We start from the raw sequence: 18,921 nt of genomic DNA, 5'->3' as shown, positions 1-18,921 counted from the left end.
TTGGTTGTCAAGCACAGAATGACGAGGTTCTCCAGAGCAAGTCTACCTGACAGGACTGTCCAGACCAAACCTCATTGTGGCATCCTCTGCTAGGAAGGCGCGTTGGATGCATGTGCGGGTGCGCATGCGCAACGATTGCAACTCTGCGTGCGTGCGTAACGGACTCCGCCCCCGGACCCACCGGCGCTGCGCACACGCGTTGTCCTCGCGAGGCCTCCTTGAGCCGGGCGGCGCAGGCGCAGTGTCCCCGGGCCAAGATGGCGGCGCGGTGTTCCCCACGCTGGTTGCTGGCGGCCGTGGGGACCCCGCGGCTGCCGGCGGCTGCGGGGAGAGGGGCCCGGCCGCCCAGGGCGGGCGTGGTTGGGGCGTCGCTGGGCCGCAAGCTGAGCGTCACCACCTTCCTGCCTTCCCTGGGAGCTCGCGGCCCCGGGGCGCTGCTGACATTGAGACCGGGTGTCAGCCTCACAGGTGAGGGCAGGCTCCAGCGCCCGGGTTGGGGCTCCAGGGTCTGGAAGGGAGTGACTGGCTTCGCTCCGGCCACGAGGCTAGCGGGTGGAGGTATCTTCCGACCTGTATGCGGAATTGCTTGGGGAGACAGGCAAGCAGGAGGGAGATAGGCCCAAGCGGCTACTCGGAAGCGGTGAACGAGAGGGAGCTGTTGGTGTCCCCGGCGGCGGGGATGAAACGCCCGTAGGCCGTGAACCTTCACCTCTCTGTCAACATTACTGGAGGCCTCTTTCCAGCCTGCCGCTGCTCCCTTGCCCTGTTCCTTTCCCATCCCTCCACCTTCTATCTTGTAGCGGAGGCAAAGAGGTAACGGCCGTCCGGTGAGCACCTGCTGTGCTGCTGGCCACTTTGTGCCTAATCTCACTGGATGGAAACAACAACCCTGCAAGGTGGGGATCGTCATCCCCAGTTCAAAGAATGGTGATTTGAAGTTCTAGCGGAGGAATTGACTCGCCCAAGGTCATAAAGTTAGATAAGGAGAGTTGTCTCAAACCCAGAGCTGTCCTTTCATAGCTTCCTCTCCTTCCACCACGTGGTGTAAATCGAAGGGCACACTTAGCGGTCTCTCTTAGAAGTTCTTAAGTTGGTAATTGTAATAAGAATGCAAACTTCTACTTCTTCTTGAGCACTTAACTGTGCCAGGCATGGATCATTTCCATGTGACAGACACTGTTGTTATTCCATTTTATAGATAAAGAAACTGAGGCCTAGTTGTTAAACAACGTGTAGACTGTCACAAAACTAAAAAGTGCTAGAGCCTTGATTCATAACCTGCTGCTTCCCTGATTGCGGGTGGTGATGTTGAATTAATATATATTAAACGTTCAATTGCTTAGCCATGGTGGCTTCTCATGCTGTGTGTTGGGTGACTTCTGTTACAGTGCAAGAAGAAAGAAGGAACCTGAACAACTGTGTGCCTGAATTGTACTAGTTATTTTTGTCTCCTGGAATTTGTGTAAATGATATTTAAGCTATCTGTAAACTTAGAAGATGATTAATTAAAGGGCCTTGGCAAGATACTTTACACAAGATAATTTCCTGTTGGGGTCCAGTTTTGTAACGTTGTCATTAAAGTCTTAGTAATTGCGATCACTTTGTACAGTGAACAGACTGTCCTCCAGTAGATTGTGTGTGACCTGGATGAATTATTTAATTCCTTTGAGCCTCTCTTAACTCTGAAAATGTGTGCTCTCATTCACAGGTAATTATTGAGGGCCTATCATTTGCCAGCCCCGGTGCTAGGTTCTGGGGATACAGCAGAGATCTTTGAGATTGGATATGGTTTGGATCAAGTGAGCCCATTTTTTTATTCTATTCCTGCCGCCTTTATTTCCTCATGGATGGAGCAGGAGTCTGTCCAGGTTTCCTGAGGATTATTTGGAGTGATGTCGTGCTATATTTCTCAATATGATCAAAAGGCGTTGTTTTTAGGTTTTGCTAACATTTTCTGGTGTCAAGGTTGTTTTAAGTAGAATTTGGCTGCATCTCTTTGTTCAAATATTAATTCCATAGGTAACTAGGAATTACATTTGTAGAAGTTTGGGGAGCATTTTTGATAATTGAGTATGTAAGAGAGAGACAGACAGAGACAAGCACTAAGTACTGAACCTTGTATGTGGCTCTTACTAAGGAACTGCAGTGAGCTGTTTTCCCCAAGTGAGCCCATAGCCCACATGTGCATGTTTCATATCAGGTGATGAACACACATGAGACATGGCATCCTTCAAGGTACACTCTGTTATCACATCTAAAGTCATTAACTCAGCTCCCAAGCCTTGGTCTGCGGTCTCATCTCAAATCTAGTAGTACAATGAGATGATATAAAAAAACACTTTAAATCTGACTTTTCTCCCAAGAGCAGAAAGAAGGCAGCTATTTGACACTGGGTTGGCCATTCTTTTTTTTTTTTTTTTTTTTGAGGAAGATTAGCCCTGAGCTAACCTCCACCGCCAATCCTCCTCCTTTTGCTGAGGAAGACTGGCCCTGAGCTAACATCTGTGCCCATCTTCCTCTACTTTATATGAGGGATGCCTGCCACAGCATGTTGATAAGCAGTGCATAGGTCTGCACCTGGGATCCGAACTGACGAACCCCAAGCCGCCAAAGCGGAATGCGTGAACTTAACTCCTGCGCAACCAGTGGGGTGGCTGTTTTTATAACAATTTGGAGGCTAATCCTGTTCTGGGTTGTTCTAAAAAGGGCAAGACATTTATTGGTCATATCTTGGGGAAAAATTTGTCTATTAAAGGAACTCTTTCTAATTATTGCTAATCATCAATGCCTTTGGGTAATGTCAGAAGTCATCCAACTTGTAATAGTTAAGCGATTTGTCTTTATCCACATGGAGTTTTGCACATTACTGTCTCCCATTCTAACTCAAGGCAAAATTCTCTGCTCGTGATGTTGAAGCTGCAGCTGCCAGAGCCTTTGCCATGACCCACCTCCGCCTTCTAGGTTGGAAGGAGTGGGGAGGGAGATGCAGGATGGGACCAGGGTGACCTCTCGCTCCTGAGTGAAGGAGGCTTGAGTACAGGAGCACTGGGAAAATAGCTCTAGTATTTTCCTCAAATCTGACCAAGGGAAGGCAGCAGTTGTCTCCTAACCCTACCACTGCCACACTGTCTGCTTCTCATGTTCCAGGACATCTAGGGTGCAGCAACAGAAAACCAGTACTAGGGATACCAAAAATAGAGATTTACTTCCTGGTTCTGATTTTAATTATCCCAACCAGACCTACTCATTCTCCTGTCTGATTATCCCTTATCTCGCCCCCTTCCTGGATATTCTCAACATCCTTGGTTGTCTTTTGTGCTCAGATTAATTTTAAGTAGTCTCTCAGTTCTTGTTAGTTGAGAGCTATTTCTCATGCAAACCCAATCACCTCCCTGTTTCTTTCCTGTTTCCTCTCTGTTTACCACTTGCAGTGGCTCCCTATTGCCCTCAGGATAAAATCATGACTCCTTAGCATAGCTCAGAGGCCCTTCTACTTATTCCTAGGCCTCATTAATCATCATCTCTAACCACCCCTCCGTCACTGCCACCACCACAGAGTCTCTAGTTACATCATAGTATCTGCAGTTCCTAAATGCACCAGAACTTTCCCGTGAACCACTCCCTCCAAACCAAAGATGACCATATGTTGTATCAGCCAAATGGGGCACTTTTGAAAGTGAAAGGAGGTGCTGTCACAAATAATTCCAGGACTCCGGGTGTGAACCTGGCCGGATTCAAAGTCCTTCCTAGCCTAGCTAATTTCTGCAGTTTAACAGCAGGTGCCATAGAAGACTTTCCGTGAACTTCTTAGATTGGGTCATCAGTGGTTCTCAACTGGGGGTGATTTTACCCTCTAGGGGACGTTTGGTAATGTCTGGAGATGTTTCTGGTTGTCAGTTAGTGGGAGGCAGGGGAGTGCTATTGACCTCTGGTTGACCAGGAGTGCTGCAAGGCATCCTACAGTACAGAGGTGTGTTAGTTTGCCAGGGCTGCTGTAACAAAGTGCCACAGACTGGTGGCTTAAACAACAGAAATTTAGTTTTTCTTTATTATTTTCTAGTTCTGGAAACTAGAAGTCCAAGATCAGTGTTTTGTCAAGGTCATCTTTAAAGACCCTATCTCCAATACAGTCACATTAGTCACATTTTGAGGCGCTGGGGGTTAGGACTTCAACATATAAATGGGGGGGAGGGGCACAATTCAGTCTATAATAGGACAGTCGTCTGTCCATGTCCCTCATGCCCCCCCCCACACCAATCCCGTCATCGGCAGTGCGGAGCTTAGAAGCCGTGGTTAGAGGACTCTTGTGTATTCTTACTCTGCACGTTCTTCTGTGCTAATATCTCTTCCCATGCTGCCTCCCACACTCCCCTGCAGGACTGTAAGCTCCTTGAGGGCATTGGCCTTGACTTTTTATTCATCTTGTATCCTCAGTGCCTAATACGGTGGTAAGATTTTGAATAAATGTCAGCTCCAGGAGGGCAGTGCCTTTGAATGGTTGGCTGTCGTATCCCTGACGTGTAGCCCAGTGCCCAGCAGATACTCAGTGAATATTTGCTGCATGAATGAATGGTGAATATTTGTAAGTATTGAATGAATGGTGAACATGGAAGCTTCTCCTCTGCAGATGAACGCAAAACCTGGAGCTGCCTCGTGATCCTTGTTCTCTTTCTTGACCCCGCTCTCCCTTCTGCCTTTTCTTGGACCCCTTTTGCACCCAGCCCCGCTCTCCTCATCTTCCAGTTGTCGTACTCTGGCTGGGGGTTAGGAGGCAGGACTCGAGGTTGTACAGCAGCCTCCCCCTTCACTTTGTGACAGGCCAGTCCAGGTTAGCTTTCTACCTCGGGCACAGGGCAGTTGAGGAGATGTGTCTGTTGGCCTCTCCTCCTAGTTGCTGATGCAAGAGACCTGAAAGGAGGGCAGGGCATGTGGCTGCCTGCCTCATGCTTTGGTTCCTTTCAGGTTGTCTGCTCTGGGGTAAACAGAGGTTCTGGCACAGGGCCTTTTAACCTTGTGTGTGTATATATGTGTATTTTTCTAGGGGAGGGGTCAACGCTTTTATCAGATTGTCTGAGAGATCTGTGACTCTAAGACTAAGAACAATTTACAGTCGTGTGTCGCTTAACGACAGGGATACGTTCAGAGAATGTGCTGTTAGGCGATTTCTTTGTTGTGCAAACATCACAGAGTACACTTACACAAACCTAGTTGGGATAGCCCACTACACACCTAGGCTAGATGGTATTAATCTTACGGGACCACAGTCATATATGCAGTCCCTCTTTGACTGAAATGTCGTTATGCAGCACATGACTGTGTAGTGGTTCCCAAACTTAAGTGTTTGACAGAATCATCAGTTGGAGGGCTTGTTAAACACAGCCTGCTGTACCTGACCTCTAGAGATTCTGATTGAAGTCTGGGATGGGGCCTGGAAATTTGCATCTCCAACAAGCTGATGATGCTGCTGGTCCGAGGGACCACACTCTGAGAACCACCCCGTAAGCAGACATCCAAGGTTGCATGGTAGAGGGAGAGAACCAGGGGAGTTGTTAAGCATTAGAGACAAAGCATATGAAAATACCTGCACATGGCGGGTGCTCGGCAGTGTAACAGGGGAGCAAAGTCCCTTTTGAATCATCTCCAGGTGCAGCCCTCATCTGGGGAGCAGTACCTGTGGCGGTATTCTGAGGCTTCAGCTGTAGTGTAATCCCGCAGAATCTGCCCCGCCCAGTGCTCGGACGTTGTTTTGTGCTCTTCATCTGAAGTGGCTTTAGCGGGTTTTGAAGTGCGCTGAGTTTCGTCTCCTGTGGGCCTGGCGGAGAACAGGCCCTAAAGCTGTGACCCGTTTGCTTCCTCACAGGTAGATCCTGGCCGGTTGTTTACACACCATTTCTTTTTGTTGAGTATGTTCCCAGAGTGATTTTCTTTCCTTTTTTCTTTTTTAGGTGTAAAAAGTTACCCTTTTGTTTGTACTGCCTCCTTCCACACGAGTGCCTCTTTGGCCAAAGAGGATTATTACCAGATATTAGGAGTGCCCCGAAATGCCAGCCAGAAGGAAATCAAGAAAGCCTATTACCAGGTCTGTATGGAAGCCAGATTTTATAGACAAGATTGTGAAAGAAATCCTTTCCATCTAGTCTGATCCTGATCAGTGCGGTGTATCTGCCCAGGCGCATACGACACACGCAGCTGACAGTATAGAATGATATGATAAAGATGGGCTCTGCTGGACTGTGTTTCTCAGCGCATAACATCGTACTGGTTAATACTTCGGAAAAAAGGAGAGAGTCAGAACCAGAGATTTTTAAAAAAGTCTTTTTCCAGAGCTGTTTTTGTCCTTAAATTTATTCTGTACCTTCTGAATCAGTAGGTACACTGGTCTGAGTTTTAGGTAGTGTTCTTTGCATTCAGATAAAAGTTTCTGGACTTAGAATTATTTCTGTTCTTAACTCAGAGGGTGTGACATTCTTGTCATATCCTGAATGTATTTGGCTAATTGGTGAAGTGGCATGTGAGTTATCTAGACCAGTGGTTCCCAGACTTTTGCTCTGATCAACAAAATAAAAACTAAAATACGGGCTGGCCTGGTGGTGCAGGGGTTAAGTTCGCACGTTCCACTTCAGTGGCCTGGGGTTCGCCGGTTCAGATCCCGGGTGTGAACATGGCAATGCTTGGCAAGCCATGCTGTGGTAGGCGTCCTACATATGAAGTAGAGGAAGATGGGCACGGATGTTAGCTCAGGGCCAGTCTTCCTCAGCAAAAAGAGGAGGATTGGCAGCAGTTAGCTCAGGGCTAATCTTCCTCTCACACACACACAAATAATAAAATAAAATAAAATAAAAAAACTGGGGGCACCAAAGTGGGATTTCCAGCCTTTGTGTTTTGCCTAATATAGATGTTAAAAGTAATAAGTACAGACTATTAATGTGATTGATAAGAGAAGGAGCATCTTAACACTATAAAGATAGGAAAGCCATACTATCAGAGTAAAGAAGAGGTCTTTGAATAAGTTATAAGTTAAATACAAAAGTAAATTACCTTTATGAAAAATTTACTACAAGATTATTGATTTTTTGTGTGTGTGTTTGTGGGCAAGCAAAACCTTTATCCCAGCCCCATATTTGTGAACCATCTACTGATGGAGACCAGACTAATAGCCTGTGGCTTGGATGATTATTCCCTCTTCTTACCTTTTTTTAAAGCGTACAATTCACTGGTTTTTAGTGTATTCACACAGTTGTACAACCATCACCACAATCAATTTGAGAACATTTTCAACACCTCAAAAAGAGACCCAGCACCCATTAGAACTTATTTCCTATTCTCCTCTCTTCCCTGCCCTTGCAGTTGCTAACCTACTTTCTGTCTCTATAGATTTGCCTATTTTAGACATTTCATAGAAATTAAATCATACTATATATGGCCTTTGTGTCTTACTTCTTTCACTTTAGAATAATGTTTTCACGGTTTATGCATGTTGTAGCATATATCAGGGTTTCATTCCTTTTATTGGTCAAATAATATTTCATTACATGGATAGACCACATTTTATTTTTCCGTTCATCAGTTGATAGATATTTAGATTGTTTCCACTTTTTTGCTATTATGAGTAGTGCTGCTGTGAATACCTATGTATAAGTTTTTTTTTAAAGATTTTATTTTTCCTTTTTCTCCCCAAAGTCCCCCTGATACATAGTTGTGTATTTTTAGTTGTGGGTCCTTCTAGTTGTGGCATGTGGGACGACACCTCAGCATGGCCTGATGAGCTGTGCCATGTCCGCGCCCAGGATTCGAACTGGTGAAACCCCGGGCCACTGAAGCAGAGCGCGTGAACTTAACCACTTGGCCACAGGGCCGGCCCCTATGTATAAGTTTTGTGTAGACATATGTTTTCATTTTTCTTGGGTATATACATATACCTAGGAGTGGAATTGCTGGGTTGTGGTAACTCTATATTTAATTGTTTGAAGAAATGCCAGAGTGTTTTCCAAATCAGCTACACCATTTTGTGTCCCCTGAGCAGTGTGTAAGGGTTCTGGTTTCCCCACATCCTCCCCAGCACTTGCTGTTACCTGTCTTTTTGATTCTAGCCACCCTAGTGGGTGTGGAGTGGGATCTCACTGTGGTTTTGATTTGCTTTTCTGTCGTGGCTAACAATGTTGAGCATCTTTTCGTTTGCTCACTGGCCATTTGTTATATATGTGTTCAGGTCCTTTGCCCATTTTTTGAGTTGTCTTTTTATTACTGGGTTGTAATGGAATGAGCAAAGGCATGGGGGTAGGAAGCAGAGATCCTGGCTTGGGAATCCTGAATAGCATGTCTCTTTTGAGCTGCAGGGTGAGCTACCTAATGCAAGAGTGAGAGAAGATTGGAAAGATGGAGGCTTGGGCCAAATTAATGGGATGTTTGAGGCCCTTAGCAAGTCCCAGAGACTTAATTTAAGAGAGAGTTGGGAACTATTGAAGTTTTTAGGTGTGGAAATAAAAAGATCAGGTAAAACTGCAATTTAAAACCAGAATTCTTTTTTTCTTTTTCTTGCTGAGGAATATTCACCCTGAGCTAATATCAGTTGCCAATCTTCTTCTTTTTGCTTGAGGAAGATTCACCCTGAGCTAATATCTTTGCCAGTCTTCCTCTATTTTGCATGTGGGTGGCTGCCACAGCATGGCTGCCAACGAGGGATGTAGGTCTGTGCCTGGGTCTGCCAAAGTGGAGCGTGCTAAACTTAACCACTATGCCACAGGCCTGCCCCCTAGAAATTCTCAAGGTAGCCTTTATGGAGCAATTACTGAGATCAGACCTTGATAAAAGCTTTGCTTGTGTTACGTCATTTACTCTTCATGGCAAGAGGCTCAGTGAGGTTATGACATACAGCCAAGCCCACACAAGCCGGTATGTGACGTACATGAGACTAAAACACAGGTCTTTTAGACTGCAAAAGGCCTTTCTTTTCCTTGTGCTGATCTCATGAGTGTACCAGCATATCTTGTCTTGACGTTTGGGACCAGCCTTCTGGCCCACTGTGATCTACTGGCCATGCCTTGATACCCCCCTTTGGGGGTTGGCATGTAGCGTCTGACATGCTCCTATGTGCTGGGGTGAGGACCAGCATCTCTAGAACCAGATTAAGCAGCCAGCTGCTGGCAGTGACAGAGCCAGGTGGCTTCCCGAGTCACTTTTAGCTTTAGGGTTCTGTGTACCCCCTTGCCCTCACCTAAGGGGCCTGTGGGAATCCAGGCTTGGAAGGCAGCCATAGCCACCACAAACACTGTGAAGACCTGCACAGCGCAGCGTGCTTGGTGCAGCCAGGAGGTAGCCTTTAGAAAGCTCAGCACGCCTGTGTGCTCTGGATAGCCAAGTGAGATTTTATTTTGTTTTTCAATATTTTAATCTATGTTTTGAATAGGTAATACATGCCCCTTGTTCACAATTCAAAAAGTACAAAGGAGTATACAGTGGAAAGTCTTGCTCCTTCCCATTCATCCACATCGCTTCTGTAGCAATCAGTGTTACCAGTTTATTGTGTGTTCTTCCAAAAATAATTTATACAGCAGACACATCTGCTTATCTATCCAGTTATTGTCCTCTTTTTTTATTTTATTATTATTTTTTAAATTAATGACTTTTTACTGCTTTATCAATAATGTTCTTTTTTTTAATGCTTTTTTGGTGAGGAAGATTGGCCCTGAGCTAACATCTGTGGCCAATCTTCCTCGCTCTCTTTTTTTTTCTCCCCAAAACCCTAGTAACAAAGTTGGATATTTCTAGTTGTAAGTCCTTCTAGTTCTTCTATGTGGGATGCCACCACAGCATGGCCTGATGAGTGGTGTGTAGATCCGTCCCCTGGATCTGAACCAGCGAAACCTGGGGCCACTGAAGCAGAGCGTGTGAACTTAACCACTATGCCACCAGGCCAGCCCCATGTCCTCTCTTTTTACATAGATGATAGTGTACCAGATATGCTGCTTTGCATCTTTCACAAAGGTGCCCAAGTTCTAGAATTTGTTGTTATTTTTGGTAGAGACTTGTTGTGATTGAAAATTGTGTACATATCTCAGATTTGAAGAGATGGTTTATTTTAAAGTCTTAAACTTTGTTTTAAGAATTGCTGTTTGGGGGCCAGCCCCATGGCCAGACTTTCCACTGTATACTCCTTTGTACAGCTTGTTGGGCCATGCTGTGACGGTGTCCCACATAGCAGAACTGGAGGGACCTATGACTAGAATTTACAGCTAAGTACTGGGGGACTTTGGGGAGAAGAAAAAAAAGATAATAAAATACCCCAGCTCTCCTATTAAAAAAATAAGAATTGCTGTTGGTTGTAAAGTTTGGGAGAGACAATGCTATAAAGGAGGTGGGATTGTGACTGATATTTGGGGTTGAGTTTTAGTAATTATCTTGTGTCCAGACTAATTTACCATTTCCTCCCTTAGCTTGCAAAGAAATACCACCCAGACACAAATAAGGATGATCCTAAAGCCAAGGAGAAGTTCTCCCAGCTGGCAGAAGCCTATGAGGTAATGCCACCCAGGTGTGTGCAGTCACTGTCATTCAGCTGCATGCATGCATCCGAGTGTGCTGCACAGGGCGACCTGACATGTCATAAGGTCCAGTGTGAAGGCTGTGTCCCCACACCAGATCACCTCATGGAAGAAAGGATTCTCAGGTCTCCTGCTAGATGTAACCTGGACTCTCAGTGAAGAACAGGATCCAATGATCTGTATAAATAGAGCTCCCCAGTTGGTTGGACTTGTAGCCAGTTCTGGGACCCCTTGTTGGATCGATTCATTCTGCACCTATTTGAATACCGCCCTCCTACTGAGGGCAGTGCTGTCTGGTGAGGACAGTGGGTACTGTAAAAGGAGAAGACTCACGTGCCCTGGAGGAATGTAAAATGTAATCAGAGGGACGAAGCGTACACGTGACAACTGCTGACTAGTTCCAGAGTTATTTAAAAGTGGGCCTTCTTCCCAGACTCTGACCGCCCTGAAAGGGTGCAGGATATATAGGATATCATGCATCTGCTGTGTGTGTGTGCATGTCCCCTCCAACCATGGGAGAGTAGGTTGCAGACATTGTGTCTCTTATCCCTAAGTACTTCTCTGTGTATTTTCTGGGAACAAAAGCATTCTTTTCCATAACCACAGTACAGTTGTTGAAATCTGGACATTTAATTTTGAACAGTGCCATTATCTGTACTTGGTGTCTGTGTCCCTGCACCTCAGGAGAGCCTGATTGCTGTGCCGTTCTCGGTAGGTGCTGAGTGATGAAGTGAAGAGGAAGCAGTACGATGCCTACGGCTCCGCTGGCTTCGATCCTGGGGCCAGCGGCTCCGGGCAGAGCTACTGGAAAGGAGGCCCCACTGTCGACCCAGAGGAGCTCTTCAGGAAGATCTTTGGGGAGTTCTCCTCATCTTCTTTTGGAGATTTCCAGGGTGTATTCAATCAGCCTCAGGAGGTAAGCATCTTGTTTTGAAGAATCATTCAAGTTTTAGCTGCTAAATGTGTTGCAAACAGATTTATCAGTTTCCATTTCTCAAAGAAAAAGGCAAAGCAGGTTAAATGAAATGATCTGGAGGCAGTCATCTTGGTAAGAAATGATTCCAAAATTTGGGAAGTTGTATAGGTAATAATGTGTGCATCCATTTTGACTATATTCTTAGAATTGCTTAATCAGAGAGCACCTAAGACTCTCAGAGTCCATTATTAAGGTGTGAGTATTTTATCTAGAGCCTGCTACATTATTCTAGGAGAGACACTGCTAATCCTACCTCTTCCCTATTTATGTCTTTTTAGAGAGGTGTTTTTTATTTTTGTTTTTGTTTTTTGGTGAGGAAGATTGGCCCTGAGTGAACATCTGTTGCCAATCTTCCTCCTTTCTTCTTTTTTCTCCCCAAAGCCCCAATACATAGTTGTATATCCTAGTTGTAAGTCCTTCTAGTTCTTCTATGTGGGATGCTGCCACAGCATGGCCTAATGAGTGATGTGTAGGTCCATGCCCAGGATCTGAACTGGCAAACTCCAGGCCACCGAAGTGGAGCATGCAAACTTAACCACTATGCCACTGGGCTGGCCCCTCTTCCCTATTTGTGTCTTTTTTTTTTTTTTTTTTTTTTGAGGAAGACTAGCCCTGAGCTAACATCTGCCAATCCTCCTCTTTTTGCTGAGGAAGACTGGCGCTGAGCTCACTTCCATGCTCATCTTCCTCAACTTTATACGTGGGACGCCTACCACAGCATGGCTTGCCAGGTGGTGCCATATGCACACCCGGGATCTGAACCGGTGAATCCCGGGCCGCCAAATCAGAATGTGGGCACTTAACCACTGTGCCACCGGACTGGCCCCCCCTATTTATGTCTTAATAAGACATTAGCAGAGTTGAAGAGAGAGGGTAACTGTTTTACGATCTGTTATGATTGTGGATCATTTGAGCTATTTGTAAGGACCTTGTACAAATATTATCTGTAAACATTTTCCATTTGTTGAAAAGTACATTTTCACTGAAATATTAGGGCTGACCCTGTGGCTGAGTGGTTAAGTTCGCACACTCTGCTTTGGTGGCCTGGGGTTTGCCAGTTCAGATCCTGGGTGTGGACACTGCTCATCAGGCCATGCTGTGGTGACATCCCACATAGAAGAACTAAAAGCACTTAGAGCTAGCTTGCACAACTATGTAGTGGGGCTTTGGGGAGAAAAAACCCCAACACATTCGCTCTTAAAAGTCTTGAGGGTTAGGGCAGAATCGGTTAAGTGAGTCGTGTCTGTTCTTACTTGGCAGAGCACAGGTAAGTGAAGCAGTTAAAGAGTAAAGTAACTGGTGGGGCTGGGGTGTGAATGGGCAGAGCACGGGATTTTTAGGGCAGTGAGAGTACTCTGTGTGATTTTCTCATGATGGACACGTGTCAGTACATGTGTTCAGACCCACAGAATGTACAGCACCAAGAGGGAGCCCTAATGTAAACTGCGGTCTTTGAATAATTATGATGCGTCCATGTAGGTTCATCCTTGATAGAAAATGTACCACTCTGATAAGTGATGCTGATAATGGGAGAGGCTGTGCATGTGTGGGGGCAGGGGTATGTGGGAAATCTCTGTCCCTCCCTCTCAGTTTTGGAAACCTAAAACCGCTTTAAAAAATAAAGTCTTTAAAATTAAAGTGGCCGGCACCCTCCCTTACTTCAAGAAATATGACAGGCTGTCCCTTGATTTCTTTAGTATATCATGGAGTTGACCTTCAATCAAGCTGCCAAGGGTGTCAACAAGGAGTTCACTGTGAACATCACTGATACCTGTGAGCGGTGTGACGGCAAGGGGAACGAGCCTGGCACCAAGGTGCAGCACTGCCACTACTGCGGCGGCTCTGGCATGGTGAGATGCGTGCGCGTCAGAGCCCCCTGGGCTTCCCCAGGGGACCCCCACCTCTTGCCAGCGCACTTCTCCCCACCATCCCTTTCTCTGTGCTCCTGTGGGTGTTTATTCAGCACTGCATGGGGCTTTGGGAGTCCATAACCAGGTGGGGCTATTTTATCTAGGACCTTCTGCACTTTTCCAGGAGTACAGACAGAGCAAGAATCTGCTGTTTTCTCTGAAAATACACTTTAGGGTATTTTGGCGATTTGAAATGGGTGGGGACGAGGGGACTTAAATTTTACTTGCGGTGTAATTATTTTTTCTTTTTCTTTTTGCTAAGTTTTTGATATAATTCGAACTTATACATTAGTATAGGGAACCACTCCCTTATTCCTTTTACCTAGCTTCACCAATTGTTAACATTTTGTCCCATTTGCTTTGTCATTTCTGGTGTACATTTTTTAAGAGCAAGAACATTCTTTTATATAACCATGGTACAGTTGTCAAAATCAGGAAATTTAATGTTGATAGAATACCATTATCTGTACTTACTCAGATTTTTTCAAGTGTCCTTATAGTGTTCTTTTTTTTCCTGGTCCAGGATCCAGGCTGGGGTCTTGTGTGGTATTTGGTTGTCATATCCTTAGGCACCTTTAATCTTGTACAGTTTCTCAGCTTTTCTTTTTCTTTTCCGACCTTGACATTTTTAGGATTACAGGCTGGCTATTTTGTAGAATGTCCTTCATTTTGGGTTCATTTGATACTTCCTCATGATAAGATTCAGATTATGCATTTTTGGCAGAAATACCACAGGGGCTTGCTGTCCTTTTCAATGGATCATGTCAGAAGTCACAGGGTGTTGGTTTGTCCCGTTGGTGATGATGTTACATTGATCATCATCATTTAGTTAGGGTAGTTATTTTTCCCTTTGAAATTAGTAGGGAAATTGTGGTGAGTTACCTCGACACTATTAGAAATATCCTGATCCTCATCAAACTTTCACCCAATAGTTATAGCATCCATTGATCTTTCTTGTGTGAATCAGTTATTACTGACAGTTGCAAAATGATGCTTTTCTGATTCCAGCATCCTTTCTACATTTATTAGTTGGCATTCTAGTGAAAGAAAGAACTTTCTCTTCTCCATTTATTTATTCATTCATTTATATCAGTATGAACTCATGGATGCATGTTTTATTCACTGGGCTATAATCAGAATAATTACTTACCTAGATGATCAGATTGTCCCTGACTTGGCCTGTGGAAGTCCCTTGCAGCTGGCTCCTGTATCCTTTTGACACGTCCCCATCATTCTTTCAGCACTTCCTTACTTTTTATCACAACAGGATGTTCTGGACTCAACTTGTACTTTCCCTGTCACTCCCTGGAACCAGCTGTTTCTCCAAGGAGTCTTGGTTCCTTTTAATGTCTACTGGGATTTAGAAACCAAGATCTGTGCTATAGGTGTGCTCATTGTACCTGGAGTGTCACTGCTTCTAAGCCCGCTCAGCAGACAGAGCTAGGTGTTTTTGTGTGTAGGCACATGTGCACACATATAGATATATATACCCATATCGATATCTGTTTCCACATTATTCATATTATAGATACATATACACACACACCTGTCCATCCACCCACCATCCATCCAACAAACCAGTGAGTTCAGCCTGATAGTTCCACTTCCTTTCCAACGCCACAAGGTTATCTAGTCCTCTGCCTGTCCACATTTGAAACTTTTTTCTGGTGAAGAGAAATCTGGCTCTGATTATCCTCAATATGTTTACTCATTTGCTCAGTCCTGTGACACATGAAAAGTAGCTTCAGAACTGTTACTCATCCCGCTGCAAAAACCAGGCCTACTTACTGGCATTTGACAGTTAGTGTTCTTTTTATCTTTGCATTGAGAGTAAATAGTGAAAATACTGTGTTCAAAAGTATTTAAGTCACTTCTTTTTCTCTCTCTTCACTATGATTATATTGTTTGCTTGAAATGCAGTTAGATTTCTGTTGATCAGGTGTGTATTCCATTTAGATGGTTTCCTTTTTAAGGGGATTAGGAAGTTCTCCACCACCCACCTTTAAAATCAAATCATTGTTTGTGGTGTGTAGGAGGTGGGGTAGGGGGGAAGTTGTCTCGAGTGCAGAAAAGCTTAAAAAAGGAGACAAAAGTCCCTGATAATTGCCCCACTGTTAGCATTTTAGTGTGTTTCCTGCCAGTTGTTGATTAGGAATGTTTTTGTTTTATAATTTTTAATTTTTAGTTTAATAGGTAATATATGCAAATCATTAAAAATTCAGCAGGTGCAAATTATAAACAGTGTAAAGTAAGTCTCTCTCCCATTCTTTTTTTTGTTTTAAGATTGGCCCTGAGCTAAAATCTATTGCTAATCTGTTTTTTTCCCTTCGTCTCCCCAAAGCACCCCAGTACATAATTGCATATTCTAGTTGGTGGTGGTTCTATTTCCGCTATGTGGGATGCCGCCTCAGCATGGCTTCATGAGCAGTGCTAGGTCCACACCCAGGATCTGAACCAGCGAAACCCTGGGCCCCCAAAGCAGAGCGTGAACTTAACCACTCAGCCATGGGGCCGGCCCCTCTGTCCTATTCTTGATTTTTAGCCTGAGTTCCACTCTCAAGCATCGTTCTGTCCTTGTAAATGTAGGCCTATGTATGCATGCACACATTTTTTTTTTTTTGAGGAGGGTTAGCTGTGAGCTAACATCTGCTGCCAATCCTTCTCTTTTTGCTGAGGAAGATTGGTCCTGAGCTAACATCTGTGCCCACGTTCCTCTACTTTATACGTGGGACACCTGCCACAGCACACCTGCCACAGCATGGCTTGATAAGCGATGCATAGGTCTGCACCCGGCATCCAAACAGGTGAACCCTGGGCCGCCAAAGTGGAGCACATGAACTTAACTGTTGTGCCGCTGAGCTGGCCCCATGTGCACGTTTTTTTATACCAAGGGTAGGAGAGTACAGTTAGTACTATTTGTACCTTGATGTTTTATTTTTATATTTTGGAAATACTCTGTATATAGAGCTGCCTCAATCTTTTTATGGCCACAGAATTCCTTCATACAGATATGTCATTATTTATTTAGCCAGTTCCCTATTATTGGTTGCTTAGGTTGTTCTCATCTTTTGCTACTGTAGACAATGGATACCTTCGAATAACATCACTTCTCATATTCAGTTTTTGAATGTGCAGGTATCTATTATGTGTGAAGTTGAACATCTTTTCTAAGATTTGAGAACCATTGTTTTCCTTGGCATCTCTTCAGTCTTTTATCCTTCTTTTTATTGGGTAATTGGTCTTTTCTTATTCATTTGTAGAAACTCTTTATAAATTAAGTAAATTAGTCTTTTGTCAGTGATTTTAGTTGTGTTTTTTCTAGTTTGTCTTTTGACTTTGAATATGTTTTTGCCCATGTATATAATTTTCAACAGTTGAGAATCATACATGTAATTTTCCCTCATTTACTGTAAAAGCATTTTTCCATATCTTTGAATATTTTAAAACACTATTATTTTTTCCCACTGAGGAAGATTCTCCCTGAGCTAAATCTGTACCAGTCTTTCTCTATTTTGTATGTGGGTTGCCACCATGACATGGCTACTGACAAGTGGTGTAGGTCTGTGCCTGGGAACTGAACCTGGGCCACCAAACACTGAACTTAACCACTAGGCTACAAGGCTGGCCCCTTTAAAAATAATTTTTTTTTTAAGATTGGCACCTGAGCTACTATCTGTTGCCAATCTTTTTCTTTTTTTCTTCTTCTTCTTCCTCTCCCAAGAGACCCCCAGTACATAGTTGTATATTCTAGTTGTAGGTCCTTCTGGTTGTGCTGTGTGGGACACCACCTCAGCACGGCTTGATGAGCAGTGCCATGTCCCTGCCCAGGATCCGAATCAGTGAAACCCTGGGCCACTGAATCGGAGTGTGTGAACTTAACTACTCGGCCACAGGGCTGGCCCCTAAACATGTTTTTTTTTTTTTTTGAGGAAGATTAGCTCTATTGTTTATTTATTTATTTATTTATTTATTTATTTATTTTTTTGAGGAAGATCAGCCCTGAGCTAACATCTGCCAATCCTCTTTTTGCTGAGGAAGACTGGCCCTGAGCTAACATCCATGCCCATCTTCCTCTACTTTATATGTAGGATGCCTGCCACAGCGTGGCTTGCCAAGTGGTGCCATGTCTGCACCTGGGATCCAAACCGGTGAACCCCAGGCCGCCAAAGCGGAATGTGTGAACTTAACCTCTCCGCCACCGGGCCTGCCCTGAAACATTTCTCTTGTGCACATTGTGGTCACAGAGCCTTGGCTGTCAGAGTTTACCTGTGTCTTCAGGGTCCCATTTTTCTTCTCCTTTTGTTAGGAAACCATAAATACAGGCCCTTTTGTGATGCGCTCCACATGTCGGAGGTGTGGTGGTCGAGGCTCCATCATCACGACTCCCTGTGTGGTCTGCAGAGGAGCGGGACAAGCCAAGCAGAAGAAGAAGGTGGTGATCCCTGTGCCTGCCGGTGGGTTCTGGGGTTCTTCCGTGCTCGGGGCTGGGAGTGCCAAGGTCCTTGTGTCCTCTGATTTGGCCGTTGTAAAAGCTGTGGTTAAGGCCCGGGAGCCCTGGACTAGAGGAGGAACTAGAATCTCCTTGCATTCTCCTTTGTGCCAGTCGTTAAAGTCTCCATAGCACGTTAGGGAGAAGGGGCCTGACTTGCCCACTCTTCCCAATGTGCGGTGAAGGAGCTCCTCCACGCCTCCGTCTTTAGTCCTCGAGGCCAGCATTATCCCCACTGCCGGCCCAGTCTGCACCCACCCACCCTTGGGCCCCAGGGCAGCCTGTGACTGCTGTCCCCCACTGGCCCCTTCCAGGGCGTTCTTTCCATGGGGCAGTCTGATCATGTAACTTGCCCTGTTGAAGATCCTGCACTGACTCTCAGTGCACTGAGAGGGGAGGTCTGCTCACCTCTCCAGCCTCTGTTCTTACCAGTCACCCCCTTGTTGCCTGCCGAGACTTTCACTAGCTCCTTGCACAGGCCATGCTGCATCCCAGAACACAGCCTTTGTGTGTGCCATTCCCGCATCTGAAACTCACTTTCTACCTTGTGTTCAGCGGGTTAACTGTTCTGGAGCTCCCAGCCCAGGTGTCACTTCCCCAGGGAAGCCTTCTGGAACCCTCCCACCCTCCCTGTTCCTTTGTCTGGAGTTGTGATCTTTTCCTGCTAAGAACACGTCTCCGTTTGTAATGACACATCTATTAGTGTTGTTGTTTGGTTAATACTCATCTCCCCTACCAGACTGTGCACTCCCTGAGGTACCACATGGAGCTGGTACAAGGCAGGCGCTCAGTAAACCTGAGTAAATGAACAGAGGTTCTCTTGTTCAGTTGTCAATTATTTTATGCTGCACCTTTGAAAACTTACACCTATTGCTGTCTTGGATAATTGCATTGTTCCTTGTTAAGAAGAAACAGAATGAGCAAGGAAGTTGGTGGGTTGTAAATGGGCCTAAGGTAAAAGAAAAATGCCTTGGGAGGTCCCAAAATAATTGTTCTCTTTTGAAC

General features: G+C 45.0%; 1 protein-coding gene across 2 annotated transcripts in view; it reads left to right on the top strand.

The window, feature by feature from the left end:
* The first annotated feature begins 172 nt into the window (after positions 1-172).
* Positions 173-18,921, top strand: part of DNAJA3 (DnaJ heat shock protein family (Hsp40) member A3) — a 30,843-nt gene continuing 12,094 nt past the window's right edge. The window contains exons 1-6 of one of the 2 annotated variants that reach the window (XM_070485042.1): positions 173-468; positions 5,946-6,079; positions 10,434-10,517; positions 11,257-11,457; positions 13,215-13,367; positions 17,734-17,881. In XM_070485042.1, coding sequence (XP_070341143.1) covers positions 258-468; positions 5,946-6,079; positions 10,434-10,517; positions 11,257-11,457; positions 13,215-13,367; positions 17,734-17,881 — 931 coding nt within the window. In that variant the 5' untranslated portion in view covers positions 173-257. The remainder of the gene's footprint in view (positions 469-5,945; positions 6,080-10,433; positions 10,518-11,256; positions 11,458-13,214; positions 13,368-17,733; positions 17,882-18,921) is intronic. The other variant, XM_014833067.3, reaches the window with a different exon arrangement.

Source organism: Equus asinus, chromosome 14 (genome assembly GCF_041296235.1).
Source record: "Equus asinus isolate D_3611 breed Donkey chromosome 14, EquAss-T2T_v2, whole genome shotgun sequence".
Classification (NCBI taxonomy): domain Eukaryota; kingdom Metazoa; phylum Chordata; class Mammalia; order Perissodactyla; family Equidae; genus Equus; species Equus asinus.
Note: the sequence above shows the minus strand (reverse complement) of the source record. Positions and strands in the feature narration are given on the sequence as shown.